Consider the following 21,352-nt stretch of genomic DNA (forward strand, 5'->3'; position numbering starts at 1 on the left):
AAAATATTTGATTTGTCGTTTTTTTTTTTTTTTTTTTTTTCCATTGTAGATGTGAGAAAAAAGCAGCTCTGTTTCTCTTAAAATTGTCACATGGTGTCTTATGTCGTCTGAATACATAATGTATGTTATTGATCCGTAATAATTATCTTTTCAAAATGTTTATTTGGCACGCCATACTCGATAGAAGTGCGGACGTGAAAGAAAGCACTCTTCACGTAAACGTCAACGAAGATTGCATTTAAAAAAAATACAAAATATAGATCTAAATAAAGAAATAAAAATATATATATATACATATTTATAAGAAGCTACGGGTAAAAAACTCAAGTATTTCAAGATCTTTCTCTTATAATATTTATTAGGTTCTATATTTCCTATAATAACACAAATTATTGGCCGACTTTATATTCTGTGACTTTTTGTCAGGACTGTGGTTACAGATGCTTACTAAATGCTACTTGTCATCTTATCTATCATAGATTATTTTTATATTTTACATTATTTCTTAAGAGATAAAACTGCGTTTTAGAGAAGTTTGGTATACGTTTTAGTTTTCAAACAACTATTTTACCACTTGCATCACTGAGAAAAAAAAACTCAGCTGAGAATATTCTCAACGTTGAGAATTTTTTTTTATGGCGGATAAAAAAGTTCTCATTCTTAACTGAGTAAAATAATTCATTCTGAGAATATTTTTTTACTCAGCAAAAAAAAGTTTTATGGCGCCGGGGCCTGACGTCGTTATACACACGTGGTTATCGAACCTCGTTTTGGCTGAAAGTAACGTCAAAATTCCGCCATAAAGAGAAAGAAAAAAGTTGTGTAATTTTTGTCATTTAATGTAGGTATTTTTTAACATTGTACACTTAATCAATATTTGAAGAACATTGTGTGTTCAATGAGTGACAGTACTGTCAAAAATGCATAAATATGTGCGCCTAAAAGTATTAAAAGAATCTTATTTGTTACTGTTACACAAAAATTAATTTCTGGAAATAGTCATTCATGTAGAATATGGGCGGGATGTATACAAATTAATGGCGATCCATCGATAAAGTTCTAGCTCCAAAATGATAGTATCATATTATGAAGCATGACATGGGAAAGGAGACACAACGTCGCTAGTTTTTTTAACCCCTGGGCCTGGAATCCATGAAACCTGGCTTTTCAGAATGTAGCATGTAGGAGCTTGGATAAGGATTTTTTTCATTGTTTGCACTGAATATTAAATTTTCCACGATATTTCACCCCTGTACATTAACTAACCAATTAATCAATCAAAACAGTGAGTCGGGTCAAATAATATTGAAGACATAAATTTAAAAAAACAAATTAATTTCATAGTGTAAAATATTTTTACTGGTGAATTGTATCTTATAATATATTGTTTGGGTCAATCATAAAAACTTTTGAGGTAAACATCTTTTCAAAGTTGCTAGAGGACTCAATTTCATTGACAATTCAATAGGTCGATCAGCAAAGTTGCTCACCGAAAGTTATGTCTGTTATGTATCTAATCATTTGCATGTTGTTATATTTCCTCTTAAATCCAAAACTTTTTTTTTGGCACAGTAATTTAAGATTTTGGCACTTGTGGTCACATATACTGAGGAAGATTTCTTGATATTGAGGTAACAATGTCAAAGGTCATGGTCAAAGTTCAGAAATAGACCTAGATTTTTGTAGAAAAAAAAAGATTCTGGAGGCTAAATAAAATACTATATATGGGATTGTAATTAAACGGTGTAGAAAATTCCTTTTGATTTTGAGGTCAATATGTTAAATGACAAGGTCATAGTTACTGATAATGGTCAGTAATTTGTTCAGAAAAAAATGGGTTCAAACAAGGTCAAGCCAAGGTTATAGTTGCTGAAAAATTGAGCATAATAAGACCAGACAAGTGGAAGCTTTTAAAATCAGTTACTGTTTATATGGAATTAAAACCTTATTTAGATCTATAGTCACAATATTATGAAAGGTCAAGGTCATAGTTACTAGACATAAATTTGGGAAATTATACAGTATTAATCTTTAATCATATTAACAGAAAGAATGATACCTACCATAATGTTTACAGAAAGGGTCAGTAAAAGTTTTCCCCATTTATATCCATGGGTTATGTGAAAGGATCTTTGATTATTACTTGTACCATTCTTGATTGTAGTGGATCTTTCTGTGATTGATTGATTGGTGTTGAGGAAGTGGAATTGCCCAGAGAGAACCAATAACCTTCCATAGGAAAACTGACAATCCTAGTCAATTAAGATTGTGATTGAAAAATTTGCATTTTGAATTAGAGCTATAACAGTTATGGATGCATTCTATTTTATAGAGGTCTATTATCATTTGTGCCTTTTATAGTAATTGTTCTTCAGGAGCTTACCCTCTTTAAATGGGCATATGACATTTGCGCTGATTTTGAAAATGTTCATTCTTTCAATTGCACGGATTTCATTTTTTCATTTGTGCCGATTTATATTTTCTCCTAATTGGATTTACAGGTAAGTGACAGGTAATACTTATACATGTAAATTCCAGGGAATACAAAAGAGCCATAACAAAAGCTTGAATACTAACTTGGACCTACCTTTTACAAGCAACTAAAGCTTAGTCTATTTAATATAGGAGGAACAGACCCAAATTGCCCATTTCTGGAAGGATCTGAAGAACTTCTTATGTCCCATTAAAACAGGCTATAAAATTGGGATTGATCAGCGGAAAAGTAATTTTCAAAATAGGGAAACATTAAGCCAATTAATTGTTGACTGCAAAAACTAGTGTTTTCTACACTTCCAAATGACAGTAATTTCTTAAATGCGGGTAAATCAATTTCTAAAAATTTGTGTGATAAATAACATCAACAGAGGTTTAACTCCAATCAATGCTCTATCATAATATACATGTAATGATTTGGTAAATCATAACATTTGTACAACTGGCTAACGAAAAAAGGTCTTTAATATATGAAAATAAGAGTTGTCTCATTGGCACTCATACCACATCTTCTTATATCTATTCACCTGTAATTTACCTGTGAAAAAACCAGCGCAAATGAAAAAAAAAATCGGCGCAAATGAAAGAAAAATCGACACAAATGAAATGCAGATTGGCGCAAATGCAAAACGCAGCTTTAAATGTAGCAATTGCTGTACTTGAAGAAGCAATTATTTTCAAAATTTCAAATGTCATTGGAGCATTCAATAAGACGGCTAGAATTTTAAGAATTACAAGAGTATTTTGAATATAAATAACCCTACTGTAAGGGAGCTTACAATATTAAGAGGATGGCCATTTGATGTTTAATGGTGGCCCAGAGCTTGAGAAGGATTTTTCTCCGACAGAAACTGAGGATATTCAATTCACGACAACTTGACAACATGGCTTTTTGGAGGCAAGGCAAAGCAGAAGAAACCTGCTTTTCCCTTTTGTAAAATTTAAAAATAATCCTGCATTTTGTAGGGCATAATATTCATTTTTATCCTATCTTGATCAAGAATATTTTTTTTTAGTTCTTGCAAAACCAGCTGGTATACCATCTTTTTTGTTTTTCTTTCCAGTATGCCTCCAGACACTAAACAAAGACAAAGAGAATGTCAAAAATGTCTTGCTCATGGTGTTCATGTTAGATTTAAAGGTCACAAGCTTGGATGTTTTTTTCGTGACTGTCAGTGTCAGCGATGTCAGGTTGTTAGTATTAAACGCCAGAAAAACAAGATAGTAACTGCTCAGAAAAGACGACTTGAAATGGAAAATGTGAAAAAAATTGAAACAGAACAAGCAAATAGGAAAGGAAGTGGAGAAATCTCAGGTAACATTCTTAAAAAATATAAGATAATTAAAGATTACGCTACCTCCTGACAGCTATGGGTAAAAGCAGTTAGTTTCTTGAAAGGAAATAAAACTTGTTTAATTATCAAGAGAATTAAATTATAGATTCTCATTTTTCATAGTGTCAATATATCCCATTGAATAAATACAATACTGTAAATTCAGAAATTATTGCATACAATACTGTAAATTCAGAAATTATTGCAAAAAATGCGACAGGTTTATAATCTGAATAATTTAAACTAGCATTTTGAAATTTTGTAAATCAATTAAACAGGATTTTTCTCAATCTTGCAAAAATTAAAATTGCATTTTAGACGCAATAATTTCTGAATTTACAGTAGCTTAAAAATTTGTTCTCTGTGGAGTTCTTTCAGTTAGAACTTAAGTTGTCCTTTGCCAATCAATAGTTTATTTATTAATTTTGACTGGACAAAAAAAAAACCTCCTCCTAATGAAGATACATGCACCAATACTGAATGCGGCACACAAAACTTCATGTGGTGTTGTATTTTTTATTACATGCAGCTGATTACATGTAAATATCAAACCAATTTATGCATATATTGTAATACATGTACATGTAATAGTTTATATGTGTTGTTTATACTGTGGGATTCATTTGTTTTTTGTGGGTATCAATTTTTGTGGATTGAGGAAAACTTTCATTTTTGTGGATATCTGATTGCATGCCAGGTTTTGTTAATCTGTATACAAAGCCTATATGATTTTTTTTGTTCGATGAACATTCATTCTCTTGTATCCACAAAACCCACACAAGTTGGTATCCAACAAATAATAATGAATCCATAGTAGTGGGAAACTAGATTGAATGAGGGAAATGTTGACTGCATGCATTAAATTACTCTATCAAATTTCCATAATTAGTTAAGGATGGTAAGGAGGTTGATACTGCAAGCTGTTTTCACCTAAAATACCACAAACAAATCAACCATTACTAAAAGGATCACCTTCTATGTAACTTGTGCTATATAAAGCTTGACTTTTCAACAGAAGTTTGCAGTTGAAGAAGTTTTAGTGATTTCTATTTCCTAACTTCCAAGTGGAGATAACTCTAGATAAATTGAGAGAAAATTAAGAGTGGTTGATATTCTTTGAAACTTTTGTTTGTAAGCTGTCAATTTCAGATTTTTTTTGATTTTTTTCATTAATTTAAACAGACCAATTTCTAGATATTCCCTGCAATAGCCTTCATTGGAGAAGTTATTCAAATTAATTGTTGATTCACTCTGTGGTTAAGGTAAATAAAAAAAATAAAAAAATTCCTATGAAAGTGTAGAGCATTATAAATACTTATTGTTTCCTCTTAGACTAAAATACAGGATCTCTGTGTTTCAAGTCCATACCTGACTGAGTGAGCTAAAGAAGTATAGGTCCCTGCTTATGGCTGACTTAAGTACCTACTACTCAAAGGAAAAAATCCAGTCATAAAAATCTTTGGATTATGACTTGAAAGAACATTGTACTATAATAGACCTTGCATACTAAGTTGCAGAGATTCTAATGAAAATTTCAATCATCATAGGAATAAAGTGCTCAAGTAAAAAATTGGATATATATACTGTATTTAGCCGTACTATACATGCATTTGTGTATAGTCATATATCCCTTTCCATTCCTCCAAAATCTTGAGAAAGTTTATAAAGTTATTATTATATTATTTTTTTTGCTATATAGACTTTATTTATTCAGAAATGATTGCTATGATTTTATTTATGATAAAAGTCAATATTAAAAACTTGCATGCATAATTTTGGTAGTAATTTTCCATCAACAAAATATATATATCAATTTTAAAATACATAAACGGTAGATCTATTTGTAGATTCAGAAGAAAATCATTTAATAATTGATGAAAGCAGCAATCAACAGCAAAATCCAATATCTGACAGAAGAGCTGTATATTGTCGTAGATGTCAAATCCATGGTGTTAAAAATCTAGTACGAGGACACAAGGATAGTTGTCCATACAGAGGTTGTTGGTGCACAGAGTGTAGAATAATAAGTATGTCTTTAATATAGAAAATATTTGCTTTTAAAGGAACATTTTTGTTCTACCGTAATACTTCTGTATTTTAGGTTTTTACTATAAAATTGGATATTTTAGACATATGAATATAATTATATATAGCTACACATCAAAAACCTAAAAACGAATATATTGAAGAGTGAAATCATGTAATGGGCCAAAGTATAAAAACAACAAATAAACAAGTTTTTTTAGTATTCTCCAAACTAGTATATACAGCAAATTAAACTATCATACAGTGAAAAAGAACCAAGCAATATAACCTTTTATAAACTAAGAAGTAAGAAACGGCATATAATTTGGTAATCAGGTTCAAAATCTTCTGCCACTACAAATAGTTAAAATGAATAATTTTTTGGTAAATTAAAAACTATTTTTCTAGAAGACATGTTCATACTAAGGTTTGTATGTGATTACTAGCTCAGAATTGTTTTATATTTCTGGTTTAAATATTATAATATAAATGCTCAATATTTATATATGTTGGGTCATGTGAATTAAAATTTCAATTAAATACATACTGTTTACATTATTTTTTCTAGATTGTCAGTCCTCTGTGTGTAGCCACTGTGGATTTTATCCACCAACTGTTACACCCTATCCACGACCATACCCACCATCACTTAATTGGGTAAGTTTTTATTCCAATGTCTTAATAATGTGTGGAAGTACGTTTATATATTTATTTTGTGTAAAGGCTGTACATATTTTTGACTGGCTTGCTTCTTATCTGCTTCTGTAACATTAGAATGCTGAATGGAACCAAACTGTACGTGACCTATAGTTGTTAATTTTTGTGTCATTTAGTCTTGTTGAGAGTTTTCTCATTGGCAATCATACCACATCTTCTTTTTTACATTAACAGAATTACTTCATACCAGACATAGAGTCAAATGAAAGCACCAATCTATTTTTGACTTAACCCATGACATAAGTTATGGAAAAGGGAGTAAGCCTGACTATTTTTTTGTATGGGTAATTATCGCTATTTTGTGCATTTTTCCTTTGATCTTTTTTTGTGATAATTTTTCATATCAGGTTACTCGCTTGAGAAATTATCGCTAGAAACTAAGGAGGCAATTGGCGTTGCTAATGAAATTGACATGAAATTGACAATGTCGTCATAGGTAAAATGGCGATAAACAGATAATCATTGGTCATCTCAACTGGATTGCTTTCTCGCTTTCCCCGTACTGGCTCAAGTGAAAAAAACAATCTTATTGAGATGATCAACGATAATCTATAATTAGTTAACAAAAATAAATTTGGTAATGAGGTAACACAGGCAATGTATATCTCTGTGTTTCAAACAGTTATTGGGGTTTTTCAATGTAAAACAGAAACTGTCCTTTCTACTTGCATTTTGCAAAACTCTAAAACTACACATAGAATGCAAAGCACTCACTAAATGAATTATATGGATGAATTTAAATGGGAATGAAACAAAATTTGTAAAGATAATTGGCCAAAAACTAATCATCTCAGTGTTTGTTTAAAGATTCTATAGGATTAATATCTGCATAATTATTATAACGCTTTAGCAATGTATCCATGCAGGGCAGGTTTCAACATTAATTGGTCTGATTGATTAAGAGAAGTGAAAATTAGTCTTGAGCCACTAAAAGCTACAAATTGTACTTGTCCATAGTAAAATAAGAAAAAAAAGTAAGAAAATGTATAGAAAAGAATGCCTCAACATTTTGTAGATCCTTCCATAAAAGAATAGGATTGTTAGGTTAGATTAAATTTTTACTTTTAATTTTCTTTATTTACGAAAGGTTTTAAAACATTGCAATTTTTTACTATTTAAATATATAAAGCTGCTCTTAGTTTGTTACCATTGTGAAAAATGAGTTTTATAATTTTTACAGTTGCTGAACCAACAAAACAGTACTTCATGTGGAGGAGGTAATGTATGATCAATGGATTTATTTGCTTTATTTTTACATGTATAAATATCAAACCACAACATAGCAATGGGGGTTTAAGAGGTACATACAAACTCCCCCTTAAAAAAAAATAAGAACTAGTCTGTTAAAGTTAACGTTCTGTTGAATTGTACTTGAGTTGAGTTAAGAATGATTGTACCTAATCCCCCTTCAAAATTCCTGGCTCCAGGCCTGCAAGCTTATATAGTTTCAAGGATGTCTGTTGATATTTTCTCAAATTTTAACTTATTTTACAAATAACAGTTGATTTTAACAAAAAAATTGAACTAATAGAAGAATAATTGAAAGTTTAAAGAATTCAGGCTGAAAATTTCAACTGCATTTTTTGTTAGAGTCTTGAAACTATGAAGAGTCATTTTCTTGGAAAGGGTTTTTGTAAAAGGATTTAACATCATTTTATAAGAAAAAAACTGTGGTCACAACCTATACAAAGCAAGGGGACATGCAAGCATGTTAAATTCTCCTCGATTTGATATAATTTTGAATTGTAAGTGCTTCAAACAAATTTCATGGTAAAAGGGCATTGCAAAATTAATAGATTATTACTGAACTAAAATTCTCAGCAGCTTATGTTATAACAGTTTTTTTTTGAAAAACTTTTCATCAGAAGTTAAAAAGATTTTTTCTTATAGAAAACTACTTAAAAGTTATCTCCCTTTGGTAAAATTCATAAGTTAAGGTGGAAAATAGTCATTGATATGAAAAAATAGTCTTTTGAAAGAGGGACGAAAGATACCAGAGGGTCAGTCAAACTCATGAATCGAAAATAAACTGACAACGCCATGGCTAAAAATGAAAAGGACAAACAGACAAACAATAGTACACATGACACAACATAGAAAACTAAAGAATAAACAACACGAACCCCACCAAAAACTAGGGGTGATCTCAGGTGCTACGGAAGGGTAAGCAGATCCTGTTTCACATGTGGTGCCCGTCATGTTGCTTATGGGATCTAATTTGGTAGGTCATGAAGTTACGGGAAAATCTATGCTTCTTTCACTCATATTTTATAGAAGATTTAAAAGCAATTGCTTATGATAATATCAGCAAATCATTGTCGCAAGACCTTGACCTCATTTGCATGTTCTAGTTTATAGGGATTGTCTATTTCTCGTGTGATATATCAACATTACTTATAGTTTATCATGGAGTTGTTGTCACCTTGATTTGAAACTTTGTATTCTGTTTATTATGATGTTATTTTTTCAGGTAATACCAGTTCAACTAATTATAGCAGTAATCTTGGATACAAACCACAGGTGTGTAAAACATTAATTTTGTGAATAGAACTTGAGAATGGGGGGAGAAGTGGGTATCATCTTGAATTCCCCAAATTTAAAGTATTCTTTCCACTATTCCTAAAAATAAATCTTCAATTCCAGAATCCAGATACTATGGTGTAAATCCAAAATTTCCTCAAATAATAAATGCCCAATTCTGAATTCTCAAACAAGTAAACGTCAAATCGGTTATCTTGAAAAAGGTGTTGAAACCCTGTTTTTAAAAAAAAATGATCAATACTTTTGACTTGAGACAATTGGTTGGAACCCCTTTTTAAAAATGACTGGATCTGCCTCTGATAATTGACACCAGTGCATGAACACCAGTATGACTTAATAGGAATTTTTGAGAACTTTCAGACTTTAAGCAGTTTTTATATACTTTTGATTCACAAAAATTCCTCTTGACAATCACAATTGACCTGACCTTTTCTTGATCTGCTTTGAAAGAGGGGGGAAAGATACCAGAGGGACATTTAAATTAAAAAAAAAACGACAATGCCATGGCTAAAAAATTAAAAGAACAACAGACAAATAATAGCATTAACAAGACATGACAAAGAAAACTAAAGATTAAGCAATACGAAGCCCACCAAAAACTTTAGTTATACATGTTTTCATTTATTATAGGTGAATTATGTTCAACCTGCCACACCAAGTATGCCGTACAATTCAACCCCAGGATATATGCAGGGACCACACCATGATATTCCACATTCAACTGTACTATATGGAACTCCAGCTAGCCAACAAGATGGAAACTTAATTTTGTAGTCGTGGCAACACAAGATAGAAGGACGAACGTTTTTTTAACTCTTCATTGCCAGATTAGCATTTATACCAAAACCTTTAAAGTTTAAATCTCTGTAGTCATGCATGGTTTAATTGAATCTGTTAGAACTTTCAAGGGATTTAAGGCACCATATTTGAGAAATACAAAGCTACAATTTACATGTACTAAATTTATTTGATTAGTGCATATTTCATTGCTCAAAATATCTTAAGACCAATTAAAAAAATACATGTGCAAATTGTAGAAATTTAATACAAACACATCATTTTTAAAAAGTAGTATGACAAATTTACCAATAAAAAAAGATGTATGATAAATGTTAAAATACAAGAATTAAGATAGTTGTCATAAGAGGAGAAATAATATTTTGATGTTCTAAAAATGATTTTTATTTACTAATACGAACAAATTCAAACTCAATTCAGGGGGTAAATAATTATAGCTAGCACACCTTTGAAGTATAATAATGAAACTTGCTATTGTTGAGGGTGAGGTGAAATATTGTTAGGAGTGTCTGTCTGCATGGTTGAAGTCTGTAATTTTTACATTCCAATATATATATACAAAGTTTCACGTCTGTCATAAAGAACTTTTGAATGCATTGAAAGAAATTATCTATACTTTGAATTAATTTTTGCCAAGCACCAGATGGTGTGTCTTAAATAACATAAGAATGTGAGTCTGCAAGATCAAGGTGACAAACATAATGTTTTAAATACGTCAGGAGAACAAATTTTTCAATGTTTGGAAAATTGACATTTTTGGTGCCCGTGACCAGGGAATGTTTTGCAAACAAGTTAGAATTTTGGTTTGCAAGGTCCAGGTCACAAACTTCATATCCCCATATATCATGTATATTCAAAGATACAATGTTTTGTCTGATTTAGTATTTTTGATTATCAACATTCATATTAATGATACTTGACATGAATCATAGTTGTTTGTCCACCACCAAGGGGTGATTTGTCTAAAAATAAGGTTGGAATATGTGTTCTCAGTCAATGTCAAAAAATTTTATAAGATGGATACAAGATGAGGGAGGTATAATTTTCTTAATTTTTAAGCTGTTACTTAAAAAGTATGGAAATAAAGTTCAACTGTGTGATATATCTTTTTGAAAGCTTTGTTAACTCAAGTTATATCTGGAAGTGGTTAATCTTTAAAAAAAAATACACCCCCCTTTTTGTTAATGAAGATCAAGACATTATTTTTTAACAAGCCAGTATATCATGTTTTTAGAAATAAATTTTTGCAAATGTTGGTTTGCTTAAAGAAAAAAAAATATAATATGGAAAACAAAATTTCATATTAGAAAAGAGAAACAATTTACTGGCATTAATATATGAAATAGTTATTATTGTAGTGAAAAGGGAAATGAAATAAATTATAAAAAAAAACTTTCTTTGAAAAGTGAGTGTGTTTTAAGCACACATATTACTTAATGACTTTATATGAAATATAATTTCAGATTTTTATGGTTAGGTGTATAATATATATGCATGCTGGATATATTTTTAAAAACAAAGAAATTGTAATTTATTGAAAGTTTTAATGATATAAATTGTTTGCATGCATGATTAGATCAAATACATGATCAGATGATGGTTTGTTAAAAAAAGAAAAGAAAGCAATATATCTTAAGATATTTTGATTTATATATATAAATCAAAATTACATGTTAGAAAAGAGAAACAAACACTGAAAGTGATTTTGTTTTTATATTGCACATATATACTTTGACTTTATATGAAATATAATTTCAAATAAATTTTTATGATTAGGTGCAAAATATATATGCATGATGGATATATCTTTACAAGCACAGAAATTACAAGTTTTTAATAATGATTTGAATTGTTCGCATGCATGATTAGATCAAATATATTTTACCAATAATAAATTATGTAACAATTTGATTTTATCTAATCCAAGGAATGGATTTTAATATTGAGTATTGATTTTGTGATGATTTTGTGAACATCTTTGTTGAATGAAATTTGTTTTTTTATTGTTTGTTTTGAATAAAATAAAAAGTGAACCTTTTTTCTTCTGATTTAGTGTTTTAAACATACCATTTTGGTTTCAGTTAATGGTAAGTTACCTACAAGATCACAGCAATCATCATTTACATTCAGAATTATACTATTCAAAACAAAGAGTGCACATGTTGAAATGTCTCAACTTCTTCATTAACCATTGATATTATGACATTGACAGTCCTAAATATAAAGCTTTACTACAACTTTTTCATAAACTCAAAGAAAATGAGATCAACATCAGATAAACCAAATTTAAAATACATATACACCTTACAATCATTCCATACACCAAATATGCTTGAAATATAACTGACCTTTCACACATTTAAGAAACAAACTTAACTAGGAAAATTTACATTGATCAATGAATCATTTAAATGAGGCCAAGGTCAGATGAACCTAGGCCTGCCAGACAGATGCAAACAGCTTACCATCCTTCCATACAACAAATATAGTCTACCTATTGCTTATAATTTATGAAAAACAGACCAAAACACAAAAACTAAATACTGAGCAATGAACTGTGAAAATGAGGTCAAGGTCAATAAAACCTGAGACTGACATGTACATCATAAAATATTTCCATACACCAAATATAGTTAGTTGACCTATTGCGTATAGTATTACAAAAAAAAAACCAAGACTCAACAACTTAACCTTGACCACTCAGTCATGCAAATGAGTCAAGGTCAGATGACATCTGCCAGTTTGACATTTTCACCTTACAATCATTCCATACACCAAATATAGTATACCTGTTGCGTACATTATAAGAAAAACAAAACAAAACACAAAATCTTAGCTATAACCACTGAACAATGAAAATGAGGTCAAGGTCAGATGACACCTGCCAGTTGGACCAAAACTTAACCTTGTTCACTGATCCATGAAATGAGGTTGATGTCAAGTGAAAACTGTCTTGACAGACATGAGAACCTTACAAGGTACGCATGTACCAAAAATAGTTGTCCTGTTACTCATAATAATAGAGAAATAATCATTACAAAAAATCTAAACTTTTTTTTCAAGTTGTCACTGAACCATGAAAATGAAGTCAAGGACAATATACATGTGACAGACTGAAGCATCCAGGTCTTCCAAAGTATTAAGACTTTAAGAAGTTAGTTAACACCACCACAGATGCCGATCACTATCCCTATGTCAAGCTTTCTACAACAAAAGGTGCAGGTTTTGACAAAAACCCTTATATGGCTTTCCAGATTTAAGGAATAAGTGAAGTATTGCTTTTTTTTAATATAATTTATTCCATAAATCATAAAGAGCTTTCTTTCATGACAAGTTTTGATTTGATTTAAATAGTCTTTTAGAAAACCACATAAAAATTGACTAGTAAGCCATGAACATGAGGTCAAAGTCTGATGAACCCTGTAAGACAGACATGTACACCTTACAATTAATCCATACACCAATTATAGAGGCTTATAGTATCTGAGAAAGACGAAAACTTCAAAAAAATGTTTCCACTGAACCATAGAGGTCAAGGCCAGATGAATGTTTTAGGATGGCATTGAGATTTTCTTTTCTATAATTTCTAGATATGTAAAGTGTCTATACTACTCTATTGTTAAAAGATGGGAGATTTTTCATGTTTGATGCATATTGTTTTATTTTTTTTAATTTCAGAAATTGAACCTTTTTTTTGCATATTCTTTTAACAATAACTGCTATAAATAGTTGTCTGACAATCTTGGTGATCCTGAATGTAGCGGTACTATGCAGGTTGTTCATTGTGTGTGTTAGTTTTACATCATATGATCTTTATTGACAACTAGAGGCTCTAAAGAGCTTGTGTCGCTCACCTTGGTCTATGTGAATATTTAACAAAGGAAGCAGATGGATTCATGACAAAATTGTGTTTTGGTGATGGTGATGTGTTTGTACATCTTAATTAACTGAACATTCTTGCTGCTTACAATTATCTCTATCTATAATGAACTTGGCCCAGTAATTTCAGTGGAAAATGTAAGTAAAAATTTACAAATTTTATGAAAATTGTTTAAAATTGACAATAAAGGACAATAACTCCTCATGGGGTCAATTGACATATTTGTAAATCTTATTTTGCTGAACATTATTGCTGTTTACAGTTTATCTCTATTTATAATAATATTTAAGATAATAACCAATAAAGGGCTGCGCTTGAGCGCATGATACGCCCGTTGCTCTTTTAACTTGTCTTTTATGCTTTAAATGAATTTATATGATCAACTAGAAATATATATACAAATCAAAAGGGATGTTACATTAATATATTCACCAAAGTTTCATAAAATCCCCCTTTTTTAAGTATAAAAATTCATTACTTAAGAAAACGTAAAATCTAAAATTTATAAAAATGGAAAGAGAGCTTATGTCAATAGATTTAAACAATTTATCAAAGTTGCATAAAATTTTGTGAAAGTGTTAGTTATTGTCCCAAAATTGGAAAATCCCCCCATTTTTAAGCATAAAAATTCATAACACGGAAATGTAAAATCTGAAATTTATAAAAATTGAAAGGGAGCTTACATCAATAGATATAAACAATTCACCAAAGTTTCATGGACATTGGTGAAAGCCTTTTTGAGTTATTGTCCGAAGTGTTGAAAATCCCCCTTTTTTTTATGAATAAAGCCCCATAACTCCAAAACTTAAAATCTGAAATTTATAAAATCGAAAGGGAGCTTACATCAATAGATATAAACAATTCACCAAAGTTTCATGGAAATTGGTGAAAGTGTTTTTGAGTTATTGTCCGAAGTGTGGACGACGGACGAACGGACAACGGTATACCATAATATGTCCCGTCTAAAAGACGACGAGCGTATAAAAACAGCAAAATTTCCTTAAAATTACCAATTCAGGGGCAGCAACCCAATAACGGGTTGTCCCAATCATCTGAAATTTAAAAGGCAGATAGATCTTGACCTGAGTAACAATTTTACCCCCATGTCAGATTTGCTCTAAATGCTTTGGTTTTTGAGTTACAAGCCAAAAACTGCATTTTACCCCTATGTTCTATTTTTAGCTGTGGCGGCCATCTTGGTTGGATGGCCAGGTCAATGGACACATTTTTGTAACTAGATACCCCAATGATGACTGTGGCCGAGTTTGGTTTAATTTGGCCTAGTAGTTTTAGAGGAGAAGATTTTTGTAAAAGTTAACGACCACAACAACAGACGCAAAGTGATGGGAAAAGCTCACTTGGCACTTGGGGCCAGGTGAGCTAAAAAGGAAGATTTGTACAGACAAACACTGGTTTTAATAACCCCATCCCCTTTTGTGTCTGTACATAGTTGGGCAAGCATGACCCTGTGTTGTCTATATATTTGTTGTTGGTGGTGTCTAATGTACTGTACAGTATCTATTATTCCTGATACCATATAGCGGGTTATTTTCACAAGCATAAAATTGCAATTTTGTTCTATCCGCGAAAATTTACAATCTGCCAAAATAACCTGCTATACGGAATAACTTTTTATGTACAACAATTAAAAACTTAAAATATAATACATACTATTCATTCAGTTGATCATGTAGATAATTTATTAGATATGATTTTAGACATTGTTAAAATTGCACAGATCACCGACTTTGAAGCCTTGCAGTCCTGGAAAATTGTTAAAATTTAAAACTTAAAAATATGCACTACACTGGTATATTTATGGTCCGTAAAACACACTTCTCTGCTTCATTGTGATGGGCACAAAACATAGCATAACATGGCTGTTGTGATAAAGACTGTATAAATTCTGTCAGATAAGCCTGTAAATAAACAAATTTTCTCATATTACCGATATATGTTTTAAAAAGTGTAATGAAACTTTCTTTGTAGCAAATAAGAGATTTCACTTAGCCTTATCACATAACTTCTGTGTCCCCCTAATCAAAAAGATCACATCCACAGATTGGTCACTTTGGGGCTTAAAAAACTTTATTTGAAAGTTGGCCATCTGATGCCAAAACAAGAATGTGTCCACAGTACACGGATGCCCTACTCGCACTATCCTTTTTATGTTCAGTGGACCGTGAAATTAGGGTAAAAATCTAATTTGGCATTTAAGTTTTGAAAGAGCATATCATAGGCAACATGTGTAATAAGCTTTAAGTTGATTGGACTTCAACTTCATTAAAAACTACCTTGACTAAAAACTTTAACCTGAAATTTGCACTATCATTTTCTATGTTCAGTGGACTGTGATATTGGGGTAAAAAATCTAATTTGGCATTAAAGTAAGACAGATCATATCATAGGAGACATGTGAACTAAGTTTGAAGTTGGACTTCATCAAAAACTACCTTGACCAAAAACTTTAACCTGAAATGGGACGAACGGACCCACAGACGAATGAATGCAAGCACAGACCAGAAAACGTAATGACTCTACTATCGTAGGTGGGTAGAGGGGCATAAAAATCTTTTTCAGGATTCTTTGTTCTATCATGAAATACATGACCTTGGGATGCTGACAGGTGCAGAATACTGTACTGTAGTCTGCCTATTGAACTTTGATGGAGTTGTTTCATTGACAATCATACCATAACTCCTTACTTTCATATTGGACCTGTAACTCAAAAGTATTCACTCCTTAGGTCAAATTATAATCAAGGTCAGTAATTATATTCCTTGTAAGTCTTTTTGTTCTATGAGACCATTTACTTGCCAGTCTTTATGATAAAGTTTTTTTTTAATAGTATTATATAATAACATTTATCTGTAAGTTGGGACCTTTTTATAGTGTAAGAAGATTTACCTGTAAGTCTATCTGATAAATTGGATCTTTTTTATAATCTGGGTCTTCTTCCTCCTCCACATCATCTAAACCTAAGATAAAAAAAAAAGTTTCTGTTAAAAAAAATCTAACAATTTGGTACAAGAGTTGTCATGTTGAATTCCTTTAATGCTGACTATATGGCATTGGTGAAGACAGTACTGTTACCTATAGTTACTTACATCTACATTATTTTGATTCCTTTCGATAGTTTTTATTGACAATTATACCAAATCTCCTGATTACTTAGAATATTTGACTGCCTCGATACTCTTGACCTGAGTACAATATGTAAGTTAAGTGAAATCTTCCAGGTATACACATTTGAATTTTTTTCATATTTTTCATGTCAGGACTTTATACAGTAGCTATTTTCCAATTGCTGAAGGCCATACAGTGACCAATAATTGCTTATATCCACCTATTTGAACTCTGTGGATAGTTTGTTGGACAAGAGGACAATGGGACGAACTAGGTGATACAATATAGCCCAACCTTTAAAGAGAAAGAACAGACTTCCAATGTTAAAACAGTATACTCACCTTTTCTTTAGAGCAAGGAATAATAACAATTTGCCCTAATAAAGAACTATAAATTTTATGTGTCAAATGTGAATGCAATTTTGAAAATGAGTTCATTTATTCCTGTGTACATGTATATGTTTTTTTGGTAGCAATGAAAATTTTCAAAGGAATAATAAGGCCAGGATTTTTTAATTTGTTGGTTTACAGATCCGCCGACCCGATTTTGCCGATTTCCAGAATAAAAATAAAATTGACTTTTCATGCTTTTTTATTCCTGCCGACCCTAACAAATACATTATCCCTGAAAAATAATTAAAATCTTCTTTTTTTATGAAATGAAATGCATTAATTACTAACAAAATTGATAACACTTTCTGTTGTGAAAAAATAAAACTTCCAGTTTACGTTTCTAAAAATAGACAAATCAATTATAATTGACCTTGAAATGTCGTTTGCACAAGTAATTTTGCGGAACGAAATCTGTGTTTATAACCAGTTACACAGTAAGTTCGTTTCCCTTATTTGTCATCCGTCCGTAAGATGCATAATATCATAGAAATAGACTTGTCCAAATGTGGACAGGTAGAAGGCACCAAGTTAAAGTTCTGAATATCAACAAATCATTTAGAATTTTCTTGTTTCATAGATAATAAAAAAATATATCGTCCATTTGGATAAAAAACGGGAATGCATGACACCAGATTAACCTGATATTCTTGTTTTTCCAGTGGACGTTTTTGACACGTCTGTTGAAACTTATTTTTGTACGACGTTTTTTTTATTTTTTTCTTTATCAGTTTTGGTGCTTGAAGATCATTACTCACCAAGCTTTCTGGAATTGATTAAGAGCTAAGCGAATTTGTTTTTCTTGTTTGTGAAATGACGATTTAATTTCGTCTTTGTCCGTGCACACACCCCTTTTTTACGGGAAATTATTAGACAATGTCATGCGATATTTATGACAGCTGAGCAAGACTATTTCATCGAACTAAAATTTAGAAATGATGACAAAATAGCATAACAAACATATTATTAGAAGGGTGAAATATATATTTATTTTGCATATTTTTCTGTCTTGAAAATTTTTTTTTTCTTTTTTTTTCCGACCGACCGACCCGACTTTTTCATGGGGAAAATCCGTAAACCAGCAAATTAAAAAACCGTGGCCTAATAAATTTACCATTAATATAATCTTCTGACATCGCATCAATGAGAGAAGATAGTGACTGTCCAGACAAAGCTACTTCATCATCATTGTCATTTTCTTCTTCATCTCCCCAGCCTTCATCCTACAACAAGTAATATATATCAAACATGAACACTTTCTATAAAAATAACCATGATAAAAAATATCACGAAATGAGACGATAGATGATTATACAAATGATTGTCAAAATTGTTCCCTTATTTCACTTTTGTTTCCAATGAGACTGGAGTATAGAAATATTGTCAGCCCTCTTCTTCTCCTGTCCTGTAGTAAAACCTTCCCTAAAGTCAGGTGTCCATTTTGGATGTTGAAGATATTTATAAATATACTGCAACGTCTGGTAACATTGGGGAAATGTCACACTGTATACAATAAAGATCTCTTGCAACAACTCTCTTGAGGGGGTTATTAGGTGGCCTGTTGCAATAAAAAATTTCACTCTGATGCAACATAGCCTCCTTTTATACTTGCAGTTCAACTCCTTTTTGTACGAAATGTTAATTCATCGTTGTCCTATATAATTTTTTTTAAAGCTGATTATTTTTCTATTAATTATCTGCAGTTGGTCTGTTTATTAGCAGATACAACTCCAGAGCAGATTTTCTTAATTGCAATACAGATTGTTGTCTGTAAATCAAACATGGATGTTAAGAAAAACAAGAGGCTCTCAAGAGCCTGAATCGCTCACCTTAATTCTTTTGGTTAAATCTCTCATCAATGATTATTTTGGCTTTTCAATTTATTTAAATGTTTTTTGGATCGTCCTATTTTCTTCAAAAGCCAAAAAAAAAAATCATTTTCTCCTATGTTCTATTTTAGCCATAGGAGCTATGTTTCTTGACATACAAGGAAATAAAATATAAAATTTATACTAGATACTCTGAAACTCATTTAGCCTAAGTTTGGCTGAAATTGATACAGCAGTTTCAAAGGAGAAGATTTTTTAAAGTAAGTCAACATGATGAACAAATTGTGAAAAAAGTCTTTAAAGGGCAATAACTCCTTAAGGGGTCAATTGACAATTTTGGTCAAATTGACTTAATTGAAGATCTTACTTTGCTGAACATTATTGCTGTTTACAGTTTATTTCTATCTATAATTATATTCAAGATAACAAACAAAAACAGCAAAATTTCCTTAAAATTATCAATTCAGGGGCAGCAACCCAACAACAGGTTGTCTGATTCATCTGAAAATTTCAGGGCAGATAGAAATTGACCTGATAAACAATATTACCCAACGTCAGATTTGCTCTAAATGCTTTGGTTTTTGAGTTATAAGCCAAAAACTGCATTTGACCCCTATGTTCTATTTTTAGCAATGGCGACCATGTTTGTTGATAGATCATAACTTCCGATACAATTTACAAACTAGATACCCTAAGGAACATTCAGTTAAAGTTTGGAAGTATTTGGCCCAGTAGTTTCAGGGGAGAAGATTTTTGTAACAGATTACTAAGATTTACGAAAAATGGTTAAAAATTGACTATAAAGGGCAATAACTCCTAAAGGGGTCAACTGACCATTTCCGTCATGTTGACTTATTTGTAAATCTTACTTTGCTGAACATTATTCCTGTTTACAGTTTATCTCTATCTATAATAATATTCAAGATAATAACCAAAAACAGCAAAATTTCCTTAAAATTACCAATTCAGGGGCAGCAACCCAACAACGGGTTGTCTGATTCATCTGAAAATTTCAGGGCAGATAGATCTTGACCTGATAAACATTATTACCCAATGTCAGATTTGCTCTAAATGCTTTGGTTTTTGAGTTATAAGCCAAAAACTGCATTTGACCCCTATGTTCTATTTTTAGCAATGGCGACCATGTTTGTTGATAGATCAAAACTTCGGATACAATTTATAAATAAGATACCCTAAGGAACATTCAGTTAAAGTTTGAAAGTATTTCGCCCAGTAGTTTCAGAGGAGAAGATTCTTGAAATAGTTTACGACGACAGACGACGACGACAGACGACGACGGACGCCAAGTGATGGCATAAGCTCACTTGTCCCTTCGGGACAGGTGAGCTAAAAAGGTAGAAGATTGTTCGTTGGAGTTTTGTTTAATGATGTTCAAATTCAAGTCATCATGACATAGAGTGGGGTGCTCATTTTCGCCATATCTTTCCATGTTTTCTTCAGTTTATGTTCAGGTCTTTATGTTTTTGAAGTGTACTGATATTTCTAAATGAAGATAACTTCAAGTGCAAATTATTCTTAGCTTGAAAACGTGTTTGTTTTGAGAAAAATCATCTGAAAAGTGTGATTAAAGGGTGTTTGAAATTTCCTGATTTTTTGTCAACGGGGGACACATATTCGCCGTTTTTACACATCTATTTAAAACCAAATAACTGCAGCTTTAAACAATATTTATCAAATAAATTTCATTATAGATGAATAGCAGACATTTGAAAGGTGTAAAAAACCGAAATTTAGAGCAATCAGTCAAAGAATTACTAAGAAATACTTATTTGAATTTTTTTTTTCATTCAGGAAATTTGCTGAAAATCGTTGTCCGTTTTTCGGTCCTTTGCGGTTAGTGTTGAAATTTTGTCTCATTTTCAAAAATAACCATATTTGTTTTAAAAATATGATTTAACGGCATATTTCTTCCATTTCAACCATCCTTTGAAGTTTTTACACCTCAAAATCATAAAACGGCGAAATTGTGTCCACGGCGAATATGGGCGCCCCACTCTAGATTGATTGTATGTACTGTTATATTTGCTGCATCATGACTCAATTGATACTTGATTTGCAACAATCAAATCCTCAATTGAAAACTACAGTAGCACTGCTAGACCTTATTAATTTTTTTTTAAATTTATGAAATAACAAGGATTTTATAGGATTTTCAAATATGTTTAGACTATGAGGAATACAATTATGAAATGACAATAA

At 31.2% G+C, this 21,352-nt stretch overlaps 2 protein-coding genes across 2 annotated transcripts in view; one reads left to right on the forward strand and one right to left on the reverse strand.

The window, feature by feature from the left end:
• Positions 1–731: 731 nt before the first annotated feature.
• LOC139490496 (doublesex- and mab-3-related transcription factor dmd-3-like) lies at positions 732–11,941 on the forward strand. Its single transcript, XM_071277275.1, has 7 exons — positions 732–841; positions 3,558–3,808; positions 5,675–5,854; positions 6,421–6,509; positions 7,750–7,786; positions 9,040–9,089; positions 9,741–11,941. Exons 2-7 carry the CDS (start codon positions 3,559–3,561, stop codon positions 9,882–9,884), a joined length of 750 nt encoding a protein of 249 aa, XP_071133376.1. The 5' UTR covers positions 732–841; position 3,558; the 3' UTR covers positions 9,885–11,941.
• Positions 11,942–15,465: 3,524 nt separating this feature from the next.
• The window catches only part of LOC139490488 (importin-9-like), a 34,963-nt gene continuing 29,076 nt past the window's right edge, over positions 15,466–21,352 (reverse strand). Inside the window, exons 23-25 of the mRNA XM_071277264.1 lie at positions 18,418–18,526; positions 16,696–16,766; positions 15,466–15,707 (exon numbers count right to left, since the gene is read on the reverse strand). Coding sequence (XP_071133365.1) covers positions 15,591–15,707; positions 16,696–16,766; positions 18,418–18,526 — 297 coding nt within the window. The 3' untranslated portion in view covers positions 15,466–15,590. The remainder of the gene's footprint in view (positions 15,708–16,695; positions 16,767–18,417; positions 18,527–21,352) is intronic.

Source organism: Mytilus edulis, chromosome 1, assembly GCF_963676685.1.
Source record: "Mytilus edulis chromosome 1, xbMytEdul2.2, whole genome shotgun sequence".
Taxonomy (NCBI): Eukaryota; Metazoa; Mollusca; class Bivalvia; order Mytilida; family Mytilidae; genus Mytilus; species Mytilus edulis.